Here is a 19,558-nt window from a genome sequence, read left to right as displayed (position 1 = left end):
CTGTGATTTACGTTCCATTTCTGCGGTACAGTTGATAACCATTGCTATGGATGCTAAGAAGCCAACCTTACTGAATATATCACTCGTGGCCTATCCCTCTGTGCTGGCACAAATCTACTGCTCATTGGGATCCCTCACCCTTGACCCATCCTCCTCTACTTTCTTCACTGCCTCAGCATACGACACCTGCGCTACTCTGGCCACTTCAACCTGCCTCTCTCGCACTGGACAGTTCCGGTCCCCAGCAACATGGACATCCCTACAGTTGACACACACAACTTTATCCACCGAAACTACACATGTATAGCTAGCTATCGCCAATTATTTAATTAAAACGTCTTTGTGACCTACTCCGTGTCCCTCTGTAAACATAGTCCGGCTATTTCCGGTCGAAATGAACTGTTTTCCGGTGTTACGCCTTTCTGGCTCCGATACCCTTCACTCATTTTGTTTTTCCGGGAGTGCTCCATCTTTCCACGGCTAGCTATCGCTCTGCGGCAATCAAGGAGCAAAAACATCTTTCCAGATCTGGAATAGCTTCACTCACCCTAGCGACGCAGTTTCTTATTGAAATTACCTCTCAAAACAAGTTTGTACCTTTCAATTTGTAATGATGATTTGTTGTGGTTTTAACGTTAATGGTATCTAGCTAGCGCTAGTTAGCTGGAAGTACAGAGGCCTTACCAGCATCCCTAGCCAGCTAACGTTAGCTAGCTTAGTAGGACATATATTTTCCCTACTCCACGGGCCTGGGGTCACACCCAAGACAATACTTGCCTTGTAATTGGAAACACTTGGCTCTGTTGTGAGCTTTTAGCTAGCTAACTACATATATAATAATAACTAGTCTGTTTACAAACATGTTTTCCATATGTAATGTTATTATAAAGGGAAGTAAACTGCCTTACAGACTAGCAAACTAGCTAACGTTAACTACCGACATTAGCCAGTGAAAGTGCTGCTGTTGTGACGTACAACTGAGGTCTCGTAGTGGCATGGGATGCTGTTATAGTTCTGCTTTGCTTGTTCCCTTGCATTCAACTATATAAAACATTTAGAAGCCAAGAGTAAAGATATAGCTATAATATTTTGTATCATAGGCCAATGATGTGTCCTTTCTATCCTCTAATACTGGATGTTTCCCTGTAACAGATTTGAAGAACAACAATGACTGACTCAAAATATTTTACAACAAATAAAAAAGGTGAGTCTTAAAACGGTTATTGGTATTGTCTTCAATGACACATTGTCCCCTTGATCATGAGTGCATGCCTACAATTAGGAAAGTGCAACATAACTCTTAATGGAAATAGATTGGCTCCTACTCTCCTCACAGAAATAGGATGCATGAAATTACCACTGAAGGCTGAACTGTTTATGCCAAAGCTGACAACTGAGCTGACTGTTCAACCAGGGTTGCTGAATGAGAGCATCATTCTGTTGTCACACTGGACTCTTGCTAATGCTGCATCTGTATCCTGTTACAGGGGAGATATTTGAGCTGAAGGCAGAGCTTAACAATGAGAAGAAAGAGAAGAGGAAGGAGGCGGTGAAGAAGGTCATTGCGGCTATGACTGTGGGCAAGGATGTCAGGTACTATACAGCTGATTGCTTCCTGTGACACTTCTGTGTGTTGACCATTCATCCCTCTGACATTATCTAATGACCTTGGAATTGTTAGATTACTTGTTAGATATTGCTGCACTGTTGGAACTAGAAGCACAAACATTTCGCTTCACTCGCAATAACATCTGCTAACCATCTGTATGTGACCAATACGATTTGATTTGATTTGACCTGCCTGCAGCTTCTGCTCTCCAAACACTTCTCAGCAATTATTTTTACTTAAATAAAAAAGGAATTGCCTACTTGTCTATAATTAGCAAATGATGTATTATAATCTCTATTATTAATGGTATACTCCCTGATATGGCCTTAATGCACAATGTAAACAGCATTGTGGGTCAATTTCCACAATAAGTGAAGCGTTGAAGCGCAAAGCTAAACTTCTCCTCTGTTTTGGTCCCGTTGCTACCACATTGTAACAGCGTGAAGTGAACCCGTGCACATGCACAGTTAGGACCTAAAATTGTCTGTCCTTTAGCTCCCTCTTCCCAGACGTGGTGAACTGCATGCAGACAGACAACCTGGAGCTGAAAAAGCTGGTCTACCTGTACCTGATGAACTATGCTAAGAGCCAGCCTGACATGGCCATCATGGCTGTCAACAGCTTTGTCAAGGCAAGGCCTTTTCTTTTTTAAATATGTTTTTAAAGGTATTTTATGAGAGAGAGAGATATCAAAGGGCAGTAGGTTGGATTCAAACCTACGCCGGCACTAGGCATGTGTGCCAGAGGATGCAGCATTACCTACCGACCAGCCGAGAGGCATGTCCTTTTATTTGACATAAAAATACACATTTACTTGGTTTTCCATTTACTTTGGCTGTTAACATATTACACAGCCTAGCCATTGCAATACTGCACTTCCCCGTCCATAGATATCTCACCTTTCTCTCCCTCAGGACTGTGAGGACCCTAACCCCCTGATCCGGGCCCTGGCCGTGCGCACCATGGGCTGCATCCGCGTGGACAAGATCACAGAGTACCTGTGTGAGCCGCTGAGGAAGTGTCTAAAGGACGAGGACCCATACGTGAGGAAGACGGCAGCGGTGTGTGTGGCAAAGCTCCATGACATCAACGCCCAGATGGTGGAGGACCAGGGCTTCCTGGATTCTCTTAGGGACCTCATCGCCGACTCCAACCCCATGGTAGGATAGTCTGGCAGTAGGCCCCTAGGCACTGCCCAGACTATGTACACTACTGGTCAAAAGTTTGAGAACACCTACTCATTCAAGGGTTTTTCTTTATTTTTGCTATTTTCTACATTGTAGAATAATAATGAAGACATCAAAACTATGAAATCACACATATGGAATCATGTAGTAACCAAAAAAGTGTTAAACAAATCAAAATCAAAATATATTTTATATTTGAGATTCTTCAAATAGCCACCCTTTGTCTTGATGACAGCTTTGCACACTCTTGGCATTCTCTCAACCAGCTTCACTTGGAATGCTTTTCCAACAGTCTTGAAGTAGTTCCAACATATGCTGAGCACTTAGCTGCTTTTCCTTCACTGCAGTCCGGCTCATCCCAAACCATCTCAATTTGGTTGAGGTCGGGGGATTGTGGAGGCCAGGTCATCTGATGCAGAACTCCATCACTCTCCTTCTTGGTCAAATAGCCCTTACACAGCCTGGCGGTGTGTTGGGTCATTGTCCTGTTGAAAAACAAATTATAGTCCCACTAAGCCCAAACCAGATGGGATTGCGTATCGCTGCAGAATGCTGTGGTAGCCATGCTGGTTAAGTGTGCCTTGAATTCTAAATAAATCACAGTGTCACCAGCAAAGCACCCCCACACCATAACACCACCTCCTCCATGCCTTACGGTGGGAAATACAATTGCGGAGATCATCCGTTCACCCACACCGCATTTTACAAAGGGACGGCGGTTGGAACCAAACATCTCCGATTTGGATTTCAGACCAAAGGACAAATTTCCACCGGTCTGATGTCCATTGCTTGTGTTTCTTGCCCCAAGCAAGTCTTTTCTTATTTGTGTCTTTTTTAGTAGTGTTTTTTTTGCCGCAATTTGACCATGAAGGCCTGATTTACGCAGTCTCCTCTGAACAGTTGATGTTGAGATGTGTCTGTTACTTGAACTCTGTGAAGCATTTATTTGGGCTGCAATTTCTGAGGCTGGTAACTCCAGTGAACTTATCTCTCTGCAGCAGAGGTAACTCTGGGTCTTCCATTCCTGTGGTGGTCCTCATGAGAGCCAGTTTCATCATAGCGCTTGATGGTTTTTGTGACTGCACTTGAAGAAACGTTTAAAGTTCTTGAAATGTTCATTATTGACTGACCTTCATGTCTTAAGGTAATGATGGACTGTCGGTTCTGTTTGCTTATTTGAGCTGTTCTTGTCATAATATGGACTTGGTCTTTTACCAAATAGGGCTATCATACTCCCCCTACCTTGTCACAGCACAACTGATTGGCTGAAACACATTAAGAAGGAAAAAAATCCACATTAACTTTTATGAAGGCACACCTGTTAATTAAAATGCATTCCAGGTGACTACCTCACGAAGCTGGCTGAGAGAATGCCATGAGTGTGCAAAGCTGTTTTCAAGGCAAATGGTGGCTATTTGAAGGATCTCAAATATAAAATATATTTTGATTTGTTTAACACTTTGGTTACTACATGATTCCATATGTGTTATTTCATAGTTTTGATGTATTCACTATTATTCTACAATGTAGAAAATAGTAAAACATAAAGAAAAACCCTTGAATGAGTAGGTGTTCTATAACTTTTTACCGGTAGTGTAGATGTCAGGCGAAATTTTCAGTCTTTGTTTACTTTTCTTGTCTACTTCGGGGGCCTGGGGTAATTTAATAACAGCCTGTAAGGGTGTTGTTCGAGGACCTGTTTTAACAGTTTCTCTTGATTGACCCTATTTCACCGATGAAAGTCCATTGGCAGACAAGACAGACCACTGATCACTGTATCTGAACCTCCAGGTGGTGGCCAATGCAGTGGCAGCTCTGTCTGAGATCAGTGAGTCCCACCCCAACAGCAACCTGCTGGACCTCAACCCCCAGAACATCAACAAGCTTCTGACGGCCCTCAATGAGTGCACTGAGTGGGGCCAGATCTTCATCTTGGACTGCCTGTCCAACTACAACCCCAAAGACGAGCGCGAGGCCCAGAGGTACGCACACATCTTTTGTTGTCACCTCAAACAAAGTGGATTCATTGAGTTATGTTATCATTCTGAAAACTTTTTTCCCAGGTTTATATAGAAACTGAACTAAAACCTGATTTAGTTGTCAGAGTAACATATAATACTCATCCAAGTTTTTTCTTGTGGGCCAGCTTTTGTATGTTAGTTTGCAACTTCTAAATACTGCTGCATGGTACTATGCTGCCCAAAAAGCTGTCTTGTGAAATGTATATTTTCTTCTACTTTATGCTTGCCAGCCAAGAAATGTCCTGTCTTGGACACACGAGTGACACATATATACAAGGGAAACAAACAGACATTGCTGTGCTCCACTGTTTATTTACCCTCGCAGTGTATTTACATGTGGTTACAGAGTATCACGTCAATCATTCCAAATAGGTTATAGAAATGCACCAAATGTCATATATTCATCCCGATATGTTTATACGCATACATACACTAATGACCAAATGTACAGTGGCTTGCGAAAGTATTCACCCCCGTGGCATTTTTCCTATTTTGTTGCCTTACAACCTGGGATTAAAATACATTTTTGGGGGGTTTGTATCATTTGATTTACACAACATGCCTACCACTTTGAAGATGCTAAATATTTTTTATTGTGAAACAAACATGAAATAAGACAAAAAACAGAACATGAGCGTGCATAACTATTCACCCCAACAATGTCAACATGTTGTAGAACCACTTTTTGCAGCAATTACAACTGCAAGTCTCTTGGGGTATGTCTCTATAAGCTTGGCACATCTGGAAATTTTTGCCCATTCTTCAAGGCAAATCTGCTCCAGCTCCTTCAAGTTGGATGGGTTCTGCTGGTGTACAGCAATCTTCAAGTCATACCGCAGATTCTCAATTGGATTGAGGTCTGGGTATTGACTAGGCCATTCAAAGACATTTAAATGTTTCACCTTAAACCACTCAAGTGTTGCTTTAGCAGTATGCTTAGGGTCATTGTCCTGCTGGAAGGTGAACCTCCGTCCCAGTCTCAAATCTCTGGAAGACAAACAGGTTTCCCTCAAGAATGTCCCTGTATTTAGCGCCATTCATCATTCCTTAAGTTCTGACCCGTTTCAAACTCCCTGCCGATGGAAAAATATCCCCACAGCATGATGCAGCCACCAGGTGTTGGGTTTGCGCCAGACATAGCGTTTTCCTTGATGGCTTATTTTTTTCTTTAAGAAATAGATTTTTTCTGGCCACTCTTCCGTAAAGCCCGGCTCTGTGGAGTGTATGGCTTAAAGTGGTCCTATTGACAAATGCACCAATCTCCGCGGTGGAGCTTTGCAGCTCTCCTTGCCTGGTCCGTGAGTTTTGGTGGGCGGCCCTCTTTTGGCAGGTTTATTGTGGTGCCATATTCTTTCCATTTTTTTTAAATAATGGATTTAACGGTGCTCCGTGGGATGTTCAAAGTTTCTGATATTTTTTTTTAACCCAACCCTGATCTGTACTTCTCCACAGCTTTGTCCCTGACCTGTTTGGAGAGCTCCTTGGTATTCATGGTGCTGCTTGCTTGGTGGTGCCCCTTGCTTAGTGTTGTTGCGCACTCTGGGGCCTTTCAGAACAGGTGTGTGTGTGTGTATTTTTATATATATATAATAATACACTAAGATCTTGTGACCAATCATGTGACACTTAGATTGTACACAGGTGGACTTTATTGAACTAATTATGTGACTTCTAAAGGTAATTGGTTGCACCAGATCTTATTTAGGGGCTTCATAGCAAAGGGGGTGAATACATATGCATGCACCACTTTTCATATTTGTTTAGTTTTTTAGAATTTTTTTGAAACATTTTTTTTTCTAATTTCCCTTCTCCAATTTGGACTATTTTGTGTATGTCCATTACATGAAATCCAAATCCATTTAAATTACAGGTTGTAATGCAACAAACAAGGGAAAACGCCAAGGGGGATGAATACTTTTGCAAGGCACTGTATGTGGACACCTGCTCGTCGAACATCTCATTCCAAAATCATGGGCATTAATTTGGAGTTGGTCCTGCCTTTGCTGTAATAACAGCCTCCACTCTTCTGGGAAGGCTTCCCACTAGATGTTGGACATTGCTGCGGGGACTTGCTTCCATTCAGCAACGCGCATTAGTGATGTTGGGCGATTAGGCCAGGCTCGCAGTTGGCGTTCAATTCATCCCAAAGGTGTTCGATGGGTTTGAGGTCAATGCTCTGTACAGGCCAGTCAAGTTCTTCCACACCGATCTCGACAAACCTTGTCTGTATGGACCTCACTTTGCGCACAGGTGTATTGTCATGCTGAAACAGGAAAGGGCCTTCCCCAAACTGTTGGCACAGATTTGGAAGCACAGAATCTTCTAGAATGTCACTGTATGCTGTAGCATTAAGATTTCCCTTCACTGGAACTAAGGGTCCTAGCCTGAACCATGAGAAACAGACCCAGACCATTATTCCTCCTCCACCAAACTTTACAGTTGGCACTATGCGTTCGGGCAGGTAGCGTTTTCTTGGCATCCGCCAAACCCAGATTCGTCCGTCGGACTGCCAGATGGTGAGGAGTGATTTATCTCTCCAGAGAACGTATTTCCACTGCTCTAGAGTCCAATGGCATCGAGCTTGACACCACTCCAGCCGACACTTGGCATTGCGCACAGTGATCTTAGGCTTGTGTGGGGCTGCTCGGCCATGGAAACCCATTTCATGAAGCTCCCGACGAACAGTTCTTGTGCTGACGTTGCTTCCAGAGGCAGTTTGGAACTCGGTAGTAAGTGTTGCAACCACGGACAGATGATTTTTACACGCTTCAGCTCTTGACGGTCCCGTTCTGTGAGCTTATCAAATCAAATTTTATTGGTCACATACACATGGTTAGCAAATGTTAATGCGAGTGTAGCGAAATGCTTGTTCTTCTAGTTCTGACCATGCAGTAATATCTAACAAATAATCTCACAACAACTACCTTATACACACAAGTGTAAAGGAATGAATATGTACATATAAATGTATGGAGGAGCGATGGCTGAACGGCATAGGCAAGATGCAGTAGATGGTATAGAGTACAGTATCTACATATGAGATGAGCAATGTAGGGTATGTAAACATTATAGAAAGTGGCATTGTTTAAAGTGACTAGTGATACATTTATTACATCCAATTTTTTATTATTAAAGTGGCTAGAGATTTGAGTCAGTATGTTGGCAGCAGCCACTCAATGTTAGTGATGGCTGTTTAACAGTCTGATGGCCTTGAGATAGAAGCTGTTTTTCAGTCTCTCGGTCCCAGCTTTGATGCATCTGTACTGACCTCGCCTTCTGTATGATAGCGGGGTGAACAGGCAGTGGCTCGGGTGGTTGTTGTCCTTGATGATCTTTTTGGCCCTCCTGTGCTGTAGGTGTCCTGGAGGGAAGGTAGTTTGCCTCTCTGGAGAGCCTTACGGTTGTGGGCGGAGCAGTTGCCGTACCAGGCAGTGATGCAGCCCGACAGGATGCTCTCGATTGTGCATCTGTAAAAGTTTGAGTGTTTTTGGTGACGAGCCAAATTTCTTCAGCCTCCTGAGGTTGAAGAGGCGGTATTGCACCTTCTTCACCACACTGTCTGTGTGGGTGGACCATTTCAGTTTGTCCGTGATGTGTACGCCGAGGAACTTAACTTTCCACCTTCTCCACTACTGTCCCGTCGATGTGGATAGGGGGGTGCTCCCTCTGCTGTTTCCTGAAGTCCACGATCATCTCGTTTTGTTGACGTTGAGTGTGAGGTTATTTTCCTGACACCACACTCCGAGGGCCCTCACCTCCACCCTGTAGGCTGTCTCATCGGTGTTGGTAATCAAGCCTACCACTATAGTGTCATCTGCAAACTTGATGATTGAGTTGGAGGCGTGCATGGCCACGCAGTCATGGGTGAACAGGGAGTACAGGAGAGGGCTGAGAACGCACCCTTGTGGGGCCCCAGTGTTGAGGATCAGCGGATGGAGATGTTTTTTCCTACCCTCACCACCTGGGGGCGTCCCATCAAAGTCCAGGACCCAGTTGCACAGGGCGGGGTCGAGACCCAGGGTATCGAGCTTAATGACGAGTTTGGAGGGTACTCTGGTGTTAAATGCTGAGCAGTAGTCGATGAACAGCATTCTTTTGTGGCCTACCACTTCTCAGCTGAGCTGTTGTTGCTACTAGACTTTTCCACTTCATAATAACAGCGCGTACAGTTGACCGGGGTAGCTCTAACAGGGCAGAAATTTGATGAACTGACTTGTTGGAAAGGTAGCATCCTATGATGGGGCCGCATTGATAGTCACTGAGCTGTTCAGTAAGGCCATTCTACTGCTAATGTTTGTCTATGGAGATTGCATGGCTGTGTGCTCGATTTAATACACCTGTCAGCAACGGATGTGGCTGAAATAGACAAATCCACTCATTTGAATGGGTGTCCACATACCTTTGTGTATATATAGTGTACTACTTCTACTACAACTATAACAACACAATCCAAAACATAGAACACAAACAACAATCAAAGCTATATACAGGTGTCGCAGATCCGGAGGACATGAGAACAGAATTAGCAAAGGTCCTGCTTTTCTGAACAGTGTGGTCTTGAGTTGTGACTAAAAGGTGGACAGAGACTTTGCAGCCCTAATAGTGTCTGGAAGTGCGTTCCGGAGCCGCGCAACTGAAAGCCCTGTCATCGATAGTTTTTAGTCTGCTGCGGGGCTGCCGAAGGGAGATGAACCTGGAGGAGCGAAGGGTGCGTGTGGGGCAGGAGAGTAAAATGAGATCAGACAGGTACTTGGGTCCAGAGTTGTGGATAGCTTGGTAGGATTGAACCAGGATTTTGTAGTCGATACGTGGGCATATTCGGAGCCAGTGGAGGTTGAACAGCACTGGAGTGAGGTGCTTGTCGGAGGTGGTGTGGGTGAGGACATGTGCATCACAGTTCTGGAGATATTGTAGTCTGATTAGGCACTTGGCATATGCGCCAACAAAAAGGGCATTACAATAGTCCAGACGGGATGAAATAAAGGAGCTCCAGTTTGTGATGGCATAGGTCGTAACCAGCCAATGTTCTGTTGATGGAAAAATGTGACTTTGGTCATACTGTTGATGTGGGCCTCAAACGAGGGGTGACTGTCAAATATCAGACCCAGGTTGTGAACCTCACTGTAGGGGGTGACTTTGACACCAACAATATTGAGGCTGTAGCTGCTGATGTTGTTTATAATTGTGCCAGTGCCAATCAGTACGTCCTCTGTGTTTTTGCAGTTTAAGTGAGGGAAACTTCACTGCATCCACGCTTTGATGTCCTGCAGGCAGCTGACCAAAAGTGCAGTGGCATTGTCAGTGTTTGTGGAAACGTACAGCTGAGTGGCGTCAGCATAAAAGTGAAACCCCAGTCTGTGTTTCCTCAAGATGTTTCCCAGTGGCAGCATGCAGATACAAATCAGTAGTGGTCCCAGGACCGAGTCTTGAGGGACCCCCTGTCAGACCACAACTGTCTGACCTACTAGGACAGATGGCTACAAACTGGTAGCGATCAGTGAGATAGTCCCGGACAGTGTCTGACAGGCCCAAGAGCTTCTCCATGCGGTCCAGTAGGATGGCATGGCTGACCGTGTAATGCTGCACTGAGGTCCAGCAGAATGAGGATGCTGGCAGCCCCAGCGTCAGCATTCATGAGGTCGTTATTGGTGACTCTTATCAGGGCAGTGTTGGCACTGTGTCTAGCTTTCAAACTCGGCTGGAAGGGCTCAAGTAGGTTGTGAGTGGCCGGATGGTTTTGGAGTTAGAAACAGTACGTTCGAGGAGCTTGGAAATAGTCCTGTAGTTCTTGAGGTTGTCAGGGTCAGATCCAGGTTTTTCAGTTACTGGTCTGACTGTGGCCAGTTTGAGCTGAGGGACACATCCAGTGATGAGGTCCTTGTTGATCATTTCTGTGAAGAAAGGCTCCAGAGCAGGTAAGCATGTCATAGGGAGGTGGGGAGCAAGTGGTGGGCCTCATTGTCCTAACTAGCTTGGTTACATCAGCTGCAGTGACTGTGGTGAAGGTGGAGAACCTTGACTCAGGGAGCGTATGACTGAGTAGCTCAACTACCGGGGCTGGAGAGGACAGGATGGTGTTATTGATTTTTTTCAATTTTGCTTTGGAAGAAGCACAGGTATTGATTGTACCTTGGGGAGGCTGAGGTAGCAGAATTGACTATAGGTTGGAGGAGCTTGCTCACAGTAGAAAACAGGGAGTTACCAATGCCGTTGCTGATCAGTTAGGAACAGTAGGATGTCCGATGTGCATTTAAGGCTTGTTTGTATTCTTGCTGATGTTGCTCATACATCTGCGCATGTACAGTTAGACCCCGTTTAGACGACGGCCATTTGCTTTCAGAGAGCGTTGCTCTGCTCCTCAGTGTACCAGGGAGAAGATTTGTAGAAAGACACCATTCGGGTTTCCAAAGGAGCAACTTTATCCAGTATGGAGGCCAATGCAGTGTTGTGTTGAGCCACGAGTCAGTAACTTGCAGGTAGGAGATGGATTCAGTAAGCTGGCCAGTGTTTGTTTTCAGACTACTAAACTGAATGGAGCCTTTCTTTGGCCGACTGGGTAGAGGAATAGCTAGGGGGAAGGTGATGAGTTTATGGTCGGACATCGCTGACACGTTTCCTTCCAATTTGGCGAATTCCACACCTGTAGTACAGACCAGGTCTAGTGTATGGCCTTTGTTGTGGCAAAGTCCAAGTGCTGTTGGAGTCCAAAGATGTCCAGGACATCAGCCAGGCCGGTAGAGAGACTGCAATCGACATGTATGTTGAAATGACCAAGCACTAGCATAGCAGGGCACAAAGGGCTCAGGAGTGTTAGTAGCTCAGATAGTTCCGCAAGAAAGTCAGAGTTGAGCTTCGGAGGTCGATAAATCAGCACAGCCAGTACTGATACAGAGCCAGTGCTCTTGAAAGCCATGCATTCAAAACATGAGATTGCTGGTACTGGTGTAGACTTCACAGTGCCGTCAGTCCTGCAGATTACATCCAATCCACCACCATGTCCAGATGTGCGAGAACAGTCCAGGTAGGTGTTGCCAGATGGAGTGCATTGTTTGAGGGATATGTACTCATTGGGCTGATGCCAAGTTTTACTAAGGCAGAGAAAGTCTAGACCTCTATCAGTGTCATTCAGTAGTAACCCTTTGTTGTTTATGGATCTTGCATTTAAAAGGCCCAGTTGAATAACTTTGGAAGTTGCCTAAGGGGCAGCCTGCAGAACAGGTCAGTGTCCTTTATTATCCACCTTCGGTGTGCGTGATGTACTGCTCGCAGTGTGACTGCACACAATAGACATGTGTTTTTTCAGCATTTTTTTCTTGAGGATTGTCGTGGAATATTTCTGAGAGACTTTTAGATTTCTTCAAAACAATCAAACTTTATTATTAATTATTGCAATAACGGAGTGGTCAACGACCACCCTTAAGTGATTCCTGAGAGCCCAACGAAAAATATTTGGGTTACAGCTCTTTATAGCAAAGTATATCCTCCTGAATGTTCATGACAAACAACAGATGTGTAGAATTATTCAAAGGTAAATTGTGATATCAAGCAACAGACAGCAAGATTTACATGGTGCCAAATGTCAATCTCTAGGTCTTTTACTACTTGTTTATACAGAAATACTAATGCAACATAGGACACTAGGTCCTTCCCTCAAATGATGAAGTCCAGTGTTCATCTGCAATGTGGGAGAAATAAACTGGAAGGAGGGTTTGCCTGGCACTGGCAGACAGGCCAGCATTTCACAACACTAATCATGAAATGGAATGCAGTCTTTAGGTTTTATCACCAAGGCATTGTAAATCAACTGTCAGCGTTAAGCCTCAGAGGCTTCTCTCAGAAGAACAGACAAAGTGTTGAAAGTACTAATACAAGAATACATTCTAATATAAAGTCATGTGAATAACATCATGTTGTAATTTCCACCACAGGATTCTGTATTGCATAAGGCTGTTCTTCATCTCCCTGCACAGGGTTGTTTTAACATGTCAAAAACTTCTGAGGAATCTTTGGGTGTAGTGAGTTATAGTTGCTGCCATTTCTGTATCTTTTGGTCCAGCCTTTGATCCAATAAATGGGAGATGAGATAAGAAGAGATGAGGATCTCGGAGGATCTGAGCTGGTATTTGAATCCAAACAATTAGCTATTTGGTTGGAGAAGTAGTCAAATATGTTAACTAATTTAATGCTGTTGAGGGGGAAAAAATGCACTACTTGATTAGCTATATAAAAAATAAGTTGAGAAAAACAATGCACATAAACACCTAAAACAAATAATTAAGGATACGTTTGCAGGAGTGAACTACCAAGGCAACCATGGAATTCAGTATTGCATTGAGATCGATACAGGTAACTGCCAAAATAAAGGAAACACCAACATAAAGTGTCTTTATAGGGCATTGGGCCACCACAGCTTCAATGTGCCTTGGCATAGATTCTACAAGTGTCTGGAACTCTATTGAAGGGTTGCGACACCATTCTTCCATGTGGAATTCCATAATTTGGTGTTTTGTTGATGGTGGTAGAAAACACTGTCTCAGGCTCCGCTCCAGAATCTCCCATAAGTGTTCAATTGGGTTGAGATCTGGTGACACACACATGCACACACAATATCTGAGCTATTTGTTATGTACCAATTAGTTATGTCCTGTAAAGGGAGTTGTGATAAATCTCCACAATAAGTCCTGTGTACTAAATCTCTACCAGATGTTTATTGCATCTGAAGTAAACTGCTGCGTTTTGTGCACTAAAATCACTTATGGTGTTGTCAACCTTTAAATCCTTTGTAATATAGATTGCACTAATAAACCCACCTGTCCTCTTTATTTTCCAGCATCTGCGAGCGTGTCACTCCCCGTCTCTCCCATGCCAACTCAGCGGTGGTGCTGTCGGCCGTTAAGGTGCTGATGAAGTTCCTGGAGCTTCTGCCCAAGGAGTCGGACTACTACAACACCCTGCTGAAGAAGCTGTCCCCACCGCTGGTCACCCTGCTCTCTGGGGAGCCAGAGGTCCAGTATGTGGCCCTCAGGAACATCAACCTCATCGTCCAGAAAAGGTCAGTGGGAAATTTACACTCAACATTAATGATAAGTTATTGCTAGCCTCCAAGGGATCAGGGCTGGAACAGCGCAATCCATCAAAATGTGTTTAGTTTATCACTTTCTAAATTAATCCTCAGTGATGTGGAATGTTTGGTGTTGGATAAGGCCAGTGAAGTAAAAAAATATGATTTTTCTGTGTTTTATATATACAGTGCAAGTATTCAGACCCCATTGACTTTTTCCACATTTTGTTAGGTTGCAGCCTTATTGTAAAATGAATTAAATTGTTTGTTTTTTCTCTCGTCAATATAATTTTTATTCCAACCTCATAGTGTGGAAATATTTGTATTTATTTATTTAACCTTTATTTAACTAGGCAAGTCAGTTAAGAACAATTTGGCCCAGCGTCATCCGGGTTAGGTTTTGGCTGGGGTAGGCCGTCATTGTAAATAAGAATTTGTTCTTAACTGATTTGCATAGTTAAATAAAGGTTAAATAAATAAATACAAATATTTCCACACTGAGGTTGGAATAATACTGTGAAATTGTGAAAATGAAAAGACTGCCTGAAAGGTCATCCTGTTTTGTTTGCATGGCGTTTTGGCCTGCCTGGTGACATCACCAGGCACCAGGTAAATCAGTTAATCAAATCAAGCTTTATTTATACAGGCCATTTCAGACATGCAATGTCCTTCACAGGAAAAATTTAAAATAAAAAATAGTGAAAATATATATTTCTGTTTTTATTTTCACTGTTTTTTATTTTCATTTTTTGTGTTTGTATATATATATATGTGTATATACACTGCTCAAAAAAATAAAGGGAACACTTAAACAACACAATGTAACTCCAAGTCAATCACACTTCTGTGAAATCAAACTGTCCACTTAGGAAGCAACACTGATTGACAATAAATTTCACATGCTGTTGTGCAAATGGAATAGACAAAAGGTGGAAATTATAGGCAATTAGCAAGACACCCCCAAAAAAGGAGTGATTCTGCAGGTGGTGACCACAGACCACTTCTCAGTTCCTATGCTTCCTGGCTGATGTTTTGGTCACTTTTGAATGCTGGCGGTGCTCTCACTCTAGTGGTAGCATGAGACGGAGTCTACAACCCACACAAGTGGCTCAGGTAGTGCAGTTCATCCAGGATGGCACATCAATGCGAGCTGTGGCAAAAAGGTTTGCTGTGTCTGTCAGCGTAGTGTCCAGAGCATGGAGGCGCTACCAGGAGACAGGCCAGTACATCAGGAGATGTGGAGGAGGCCGTAGGAGGGCAACAACCCAGCAGCAGGACCGCTACCTCCGCCTTTGTGCAAGGAGGTGCACTGCCAGAGCCCTGCAAAAGCCCTGCAAAATGTATGTAAGCACAACCCCCACCTGTGGACGTCGGGCCCTCATACCACCCTCATGGAGTCTGTTTCTGACCGTTTGAGCAGACATATGCACATTTGTGGCCTGCTGGAGGTCATTTTGCAGGGCTCTGGCAGTGCACCTCCTTGCACAAAGGCGGAGGTAGCGGTCCTGCTGCTGGGTTGTTGCCCTCCTACGGCCTCCTCCACATCTCCTGATGTACTGGCCTGTCTCCTGGTAGCGCCTCCATGCTCTGGACACTACGCTGACAGACACAGCAAACCTTTTTGCCACAGCTCGCATTGATGTGCCATCCTGGATGAACTGCACTACCTGAGCCACTTGTGTGGGTTGTAGACTCCGTCTCATGCTACCACTAGAGTGAGAGCACCGCCAGCATTCAAAAGTGACCAAAACATCAGCCAGGAAGCATAGGAACTGAGAAGTGGTCTGTGGTCACCACCTGCAGAATCACTCCTTTTTTGGGGGTGTCTTGCTAATTGCCTATAATTTCCACCTTTTGTCTATTCCATTTGCACAACAGCATGTGAAATTTATTGTCAATCAGTGTTGCTTCCTAAGTGGACAGTTTGATTTCACAGAAGTGTGATTGACTTGGAGTTACATTGTGTTGTTTAAGTGTTCCCTTTATTTTTTTGAGCAGTGTGTATATATGTATATATGTATATGTATATGTGTATATGTATATATGTATGTGTGTATATATGTATGTGTGTATATATATATATATATATATATATATATATATATATATGTATACACACTACACAACAAACATAAGGATTAACAAAAACATAAGAACAATAAAAATTGAAAGACTAAAAAGCACCCTAAGGAAAAGCAAAGCTTAAAAGGTGTGTTTTTAAGATCTCTTTTAAATACAGTACCAGTCAAACGTTTGTTTTGGTTACTACATGATTCCATATGTGTTATTTCATAGTTTTGATGTCTTCACTATTATTCTACAATGTAGAAAATAGTAAAAATTCAAGGAAAACCCCTGGAATGAGTAGGTGTGTCTAAACTTTTGACTGGTACTGTACGTCCACAGTTTGTCCCCCCTCAGGTTCTCTGGCAGGCTATTCCAGAGGCTGGGAGCATAATAACTAAATGTTGCCTCTCCATGCCTCTTGGTCCTAGACTTTGGGAAAGTTAAAAGCCCAGTGCCAGAGGACCGGAGAGACCTACTGGGTGCATAACTTAAAAGCATGCCTGACATGTATTGGGGTGCACAATCGTAGATTGATTTAAAAACCAATAAAGTACTTTTTAAAATTAATTATAAAACTCACAGGCAGCCATTGCAGAGACCTTAAAACCGGTGTAAATGTGTGCTTTCCGTCTGGTCTTGGACAGTACCCGTGCTGCAGCATTCTGTATGTTTTGCAGTTGACCAATGGCTTTTCTTGGGTAGACCAGCCAGGAGAGTATTACAGTATCAGCCTACGATCAGAAATTGCTTGGCAATGTTCCTCAGCTGGTAAAAAGCTATTTTGGTCACATTCCTAATGTATGATTCGAAGTTGAATTCAGAATCTAAAATGACACCCAGGTGTTTTACCTGGTGTTTTATCTTTATTGCCAGTGAATTAAAATGTGCGACCAGATCCTCTCTGTGCTTTGGCTCCAACAGTAAGTACCTTGGTCTTGTATTGATTTAGCTGGAGAAAGTTGTGAGCCATCCAAGTATTTAAGTTAGTAGTACAGTCTAATAATTTATCAGTGGAGCTAAAATCCTCTGGTGACACAGAAATGTAAAGTTGTGTATCATCCTACTAGCAGTGAAAATCAATACTGTGCTTTCTGAAAAACGCTGCTAAGGGGTAACATACTGTATATAAACGGAACTTTTCCGGACCTAAAATCTAACCTTGTGGAACGCCACGTGATATGTATTTTCTCTTGAGTTAATTTTACCAAGGGTGACAAACTCTCCAGCAGTTAAATAGGTGTTAAACCAATTTTGAACAGGACCGGAGAGGCCAACCCACCTCTCCAGTCTGTCCAGAAGGACATCATGGTCACCAGTGTCAAATGCTGCACTTAAATCCAAGAGTACAAGGACAGAGAGCTGTTTGGCATCTGTGTTGGCACAAAGATAATTTACCACTTTAACTAAAACGGTCTCTGTGCTGTGGTGGGCACGAAAACCAGATTGGAATTTTTCCAAAATACAGTTTGCACTTAAAAAATTATTTTGCTGTTTGAAAACCTATTTCTACAGAATTTTGCTTAAGAATGGAAGGTTGGAGATTGGTTGAACATTTCTAAGAGCTGAAGAAACTAGATTTATTTTCTTCAGAAGGGGTTTCACCATAGCAGTTTTTAGTGCAGTGGGGAAAGTGCCTGTGAACAATAGCTTGCCCTTCTTCATATATGCAATTAAAAACAGTTTTGAAGAAGGTGGTGGAGATAGGATCTAGAAGGCTTGTGTTATCACTTTCCTGAGCATGTCGGTGTCAACCATGGAAAATAAATCCATAGTGCCTTTGCGTGGTAGGCTAAGGCACATATCATAAAACTTCTCAGCAGGTCTTGCTTGACTGATACCTAGCCAAACTCATCACGTTTGGAAAGTTCACATAGGTTTGCGGGGGTAAGATTTATCAGACCATCAATGGTCGAGAAGAGCACTTTTGAATTATTCTGATTATTAGTGATCAATTTAGAAAAATGAGTCTGTCTGGCATTTCTAATTGCCTTGTTATATATGCTAAGTTGCTCTCTCAGAACATCATAATGGACCTGCGACTTTGACTTAATAGACCAATAACCAAGTTAGTTTCAAACTTCTCTGCCAATAACAGCTAGTTTTTGGTTTTCTCCTCCCACTCAGACCACTCCCAGACAGTCCTAGCAAAATTCTTGCTTGCTCTATGCTAAGAAGCATTTTGTATACCTTTTTTTTAACCATTTTATTTAAGGCAGTCACAGTAAGTTACTTCATTTTTACAGAGAAATGATTTGATGTTGAGATAAAAGCGGCTGCATTGGACCATGTTATGTCTTGGCACCATGTTTTCGTTTTGTGTCCTCCTCACTTCCTAGCCACTAGATGACAGCATTTCTCTTCCAATGTACCTTTCCCATCTCTCAGCTCTGTGGGTTCAGATCAGGACCACATAGATAGACATATAGAGTTGTTCTGTTCCCATTATAAATGTAATCTCTACTATTTAGGCCTGAGATCCTGAAGCAGGAGATCAAGGTGTTCTTTGTCAAGTACAACGACCCCATCTACGTCAAATTGGAGAAACTGGATATCATGATTCGCCTGGCCTCCCAGGCCAACATAGCCCAGGTACTGCTTATGGAACTCCATACCTTACTGAATGGAAGTCTATATTAGGGTGTTCATTTCTCATGATTTGCTGTACATCATTTTATACTTAGTCACTCTACACAGAAAACCATCTTTGGGCAAGATGGCTCCATGCTATATATGTTTTGTTTGTTTTTCATACTGTATCCGTTTGACTTAGAATAATGTTATTGGCCCACAAAAATATACAGTTTTGTTAACATAAGAACACGGCCCTTAGAAAACAACAGGAGCTAGCCCAGATTTGCATTCATCTGTTCAGCTGCACCAAAACACTGAGTATACCAAACTTTAGGTACACCTTCCTAATATTGAGTTCCCCCTCTGTTGGGGCATGGACTCTACAAGGTGTCGAAAGCGTTCCACAGGGATGCTGGACCATGCTGACTCCAATGCTTCCCACAGTTGTGTCAAGTTGGCTGGATGTCTTGTGGGTGGTGGACAATTCTTGATACACCCAGGAAACCGTTAAGCGTGTAAAACCCAGCAGAGCTGCAGTTGTTGACACAAACCGGTGCGCCTGGCACCTGCTACCATACCCTGTTTAAAGGCACTTACATGTTGTTGTCTTGCCCTTTCACCCTCTGAATGGCACACATATACAGTCCATGTCTCACTTGTCTCAAGGCTTAAAAATCCTTCTTTAACCTGTCTCCTCCATTTACACTGAAGTGAATTTAACAAGTGACATCAATAAGGGATCATAGCTGTCACCTCGATTCACCTGGTTAGTCTATGTCATGGATAGAGAAGGTGTTCTTAACGTTTTGTATACTTAGTTTATATTGAAGACTTATTTCGACAGACATGTTCACATCCCAATGCGTCACTCCTAATGGTACTCTGACAGGCATGCTGTCAGATGATGCCTTAATGAACACATGTTTTGGACAGTGGATGTGCTTGCTTCCTTTGCTGTAAAAAGACAAGCCTTGGCTTGGGTAGTTTAGCTTTGGATACATACATAATTCACCAACCTTATCCATGTCTTCTCAAATCATTC

At 43.2% G+C, this 19,558-nt stretch overlaps 1 protein-coding gene across 2 annotated transcripts in view; it reads left to right on the top strand.

Annotated features, from left to right (window-relative positions):
• Window positions 1-461: 461 nt before the first annotated feature.
• The window catches only part of LOC120030785 (AP-2 complex subunit beta), a 69,371-nt gene continuing 50,274 nt past the window's right edge, over window positions 462-19,558 (top strand). For both annotated transcript variants that reach the window (XM_038976230.1, XM_038976222.1), the window contains exons 1-8: window positions 462-589; window positions 1,153-1,204; window positions 1,488-1,593; window positions 2,105-2,240; window positions 2,524-2,769; window positions 4,588-4,778; window positions 13,648-13,869; window positions 18,414-18,534. In XM_038976230.1, coding sequence (XP_038832158.1) covers window positions 1,168-1,204; window positions 1,488-1,593; window positions 2,105-2,240; window positions 2,524-2,769; window positions 4,588-4,778; window positions 13,648-13,869; window positions 18,414-18,534 — 1,059 coding nt within the window. In that variant the 5' untranslated portion in view covers window positions 462-589; window positions 1,153-1,167. The remainder of the gene's footprint in view (window positions 590-1,152; window positions 1,205-1,487; window positions 1,594-2,104; window positions 2,241-2,523; window positions 2,770-4,587; window positions 4,779-13,647; window positions 13,870-18,413; window positions 18,535-19,558) is intronic.

Source organism: Salvelinus namaycush, chromosome 3, assembly GCF_016432855.1.
Source record: "Salvelinus namaycush isolate Seneca chromosome 3, SaNama_1.0, whole genome shotgun sequence".
In the NCBI taxonomy this organism is placed as follows: Eukaryota; Metazoa; Chordata; class Actinopteri; order Salmoniformes; family Salmonidae; genus Salvelinus; species Salvelinus namaycush.
This window is presented reverse-complemented; position numbering and strand designations above follow the sequence as displayed.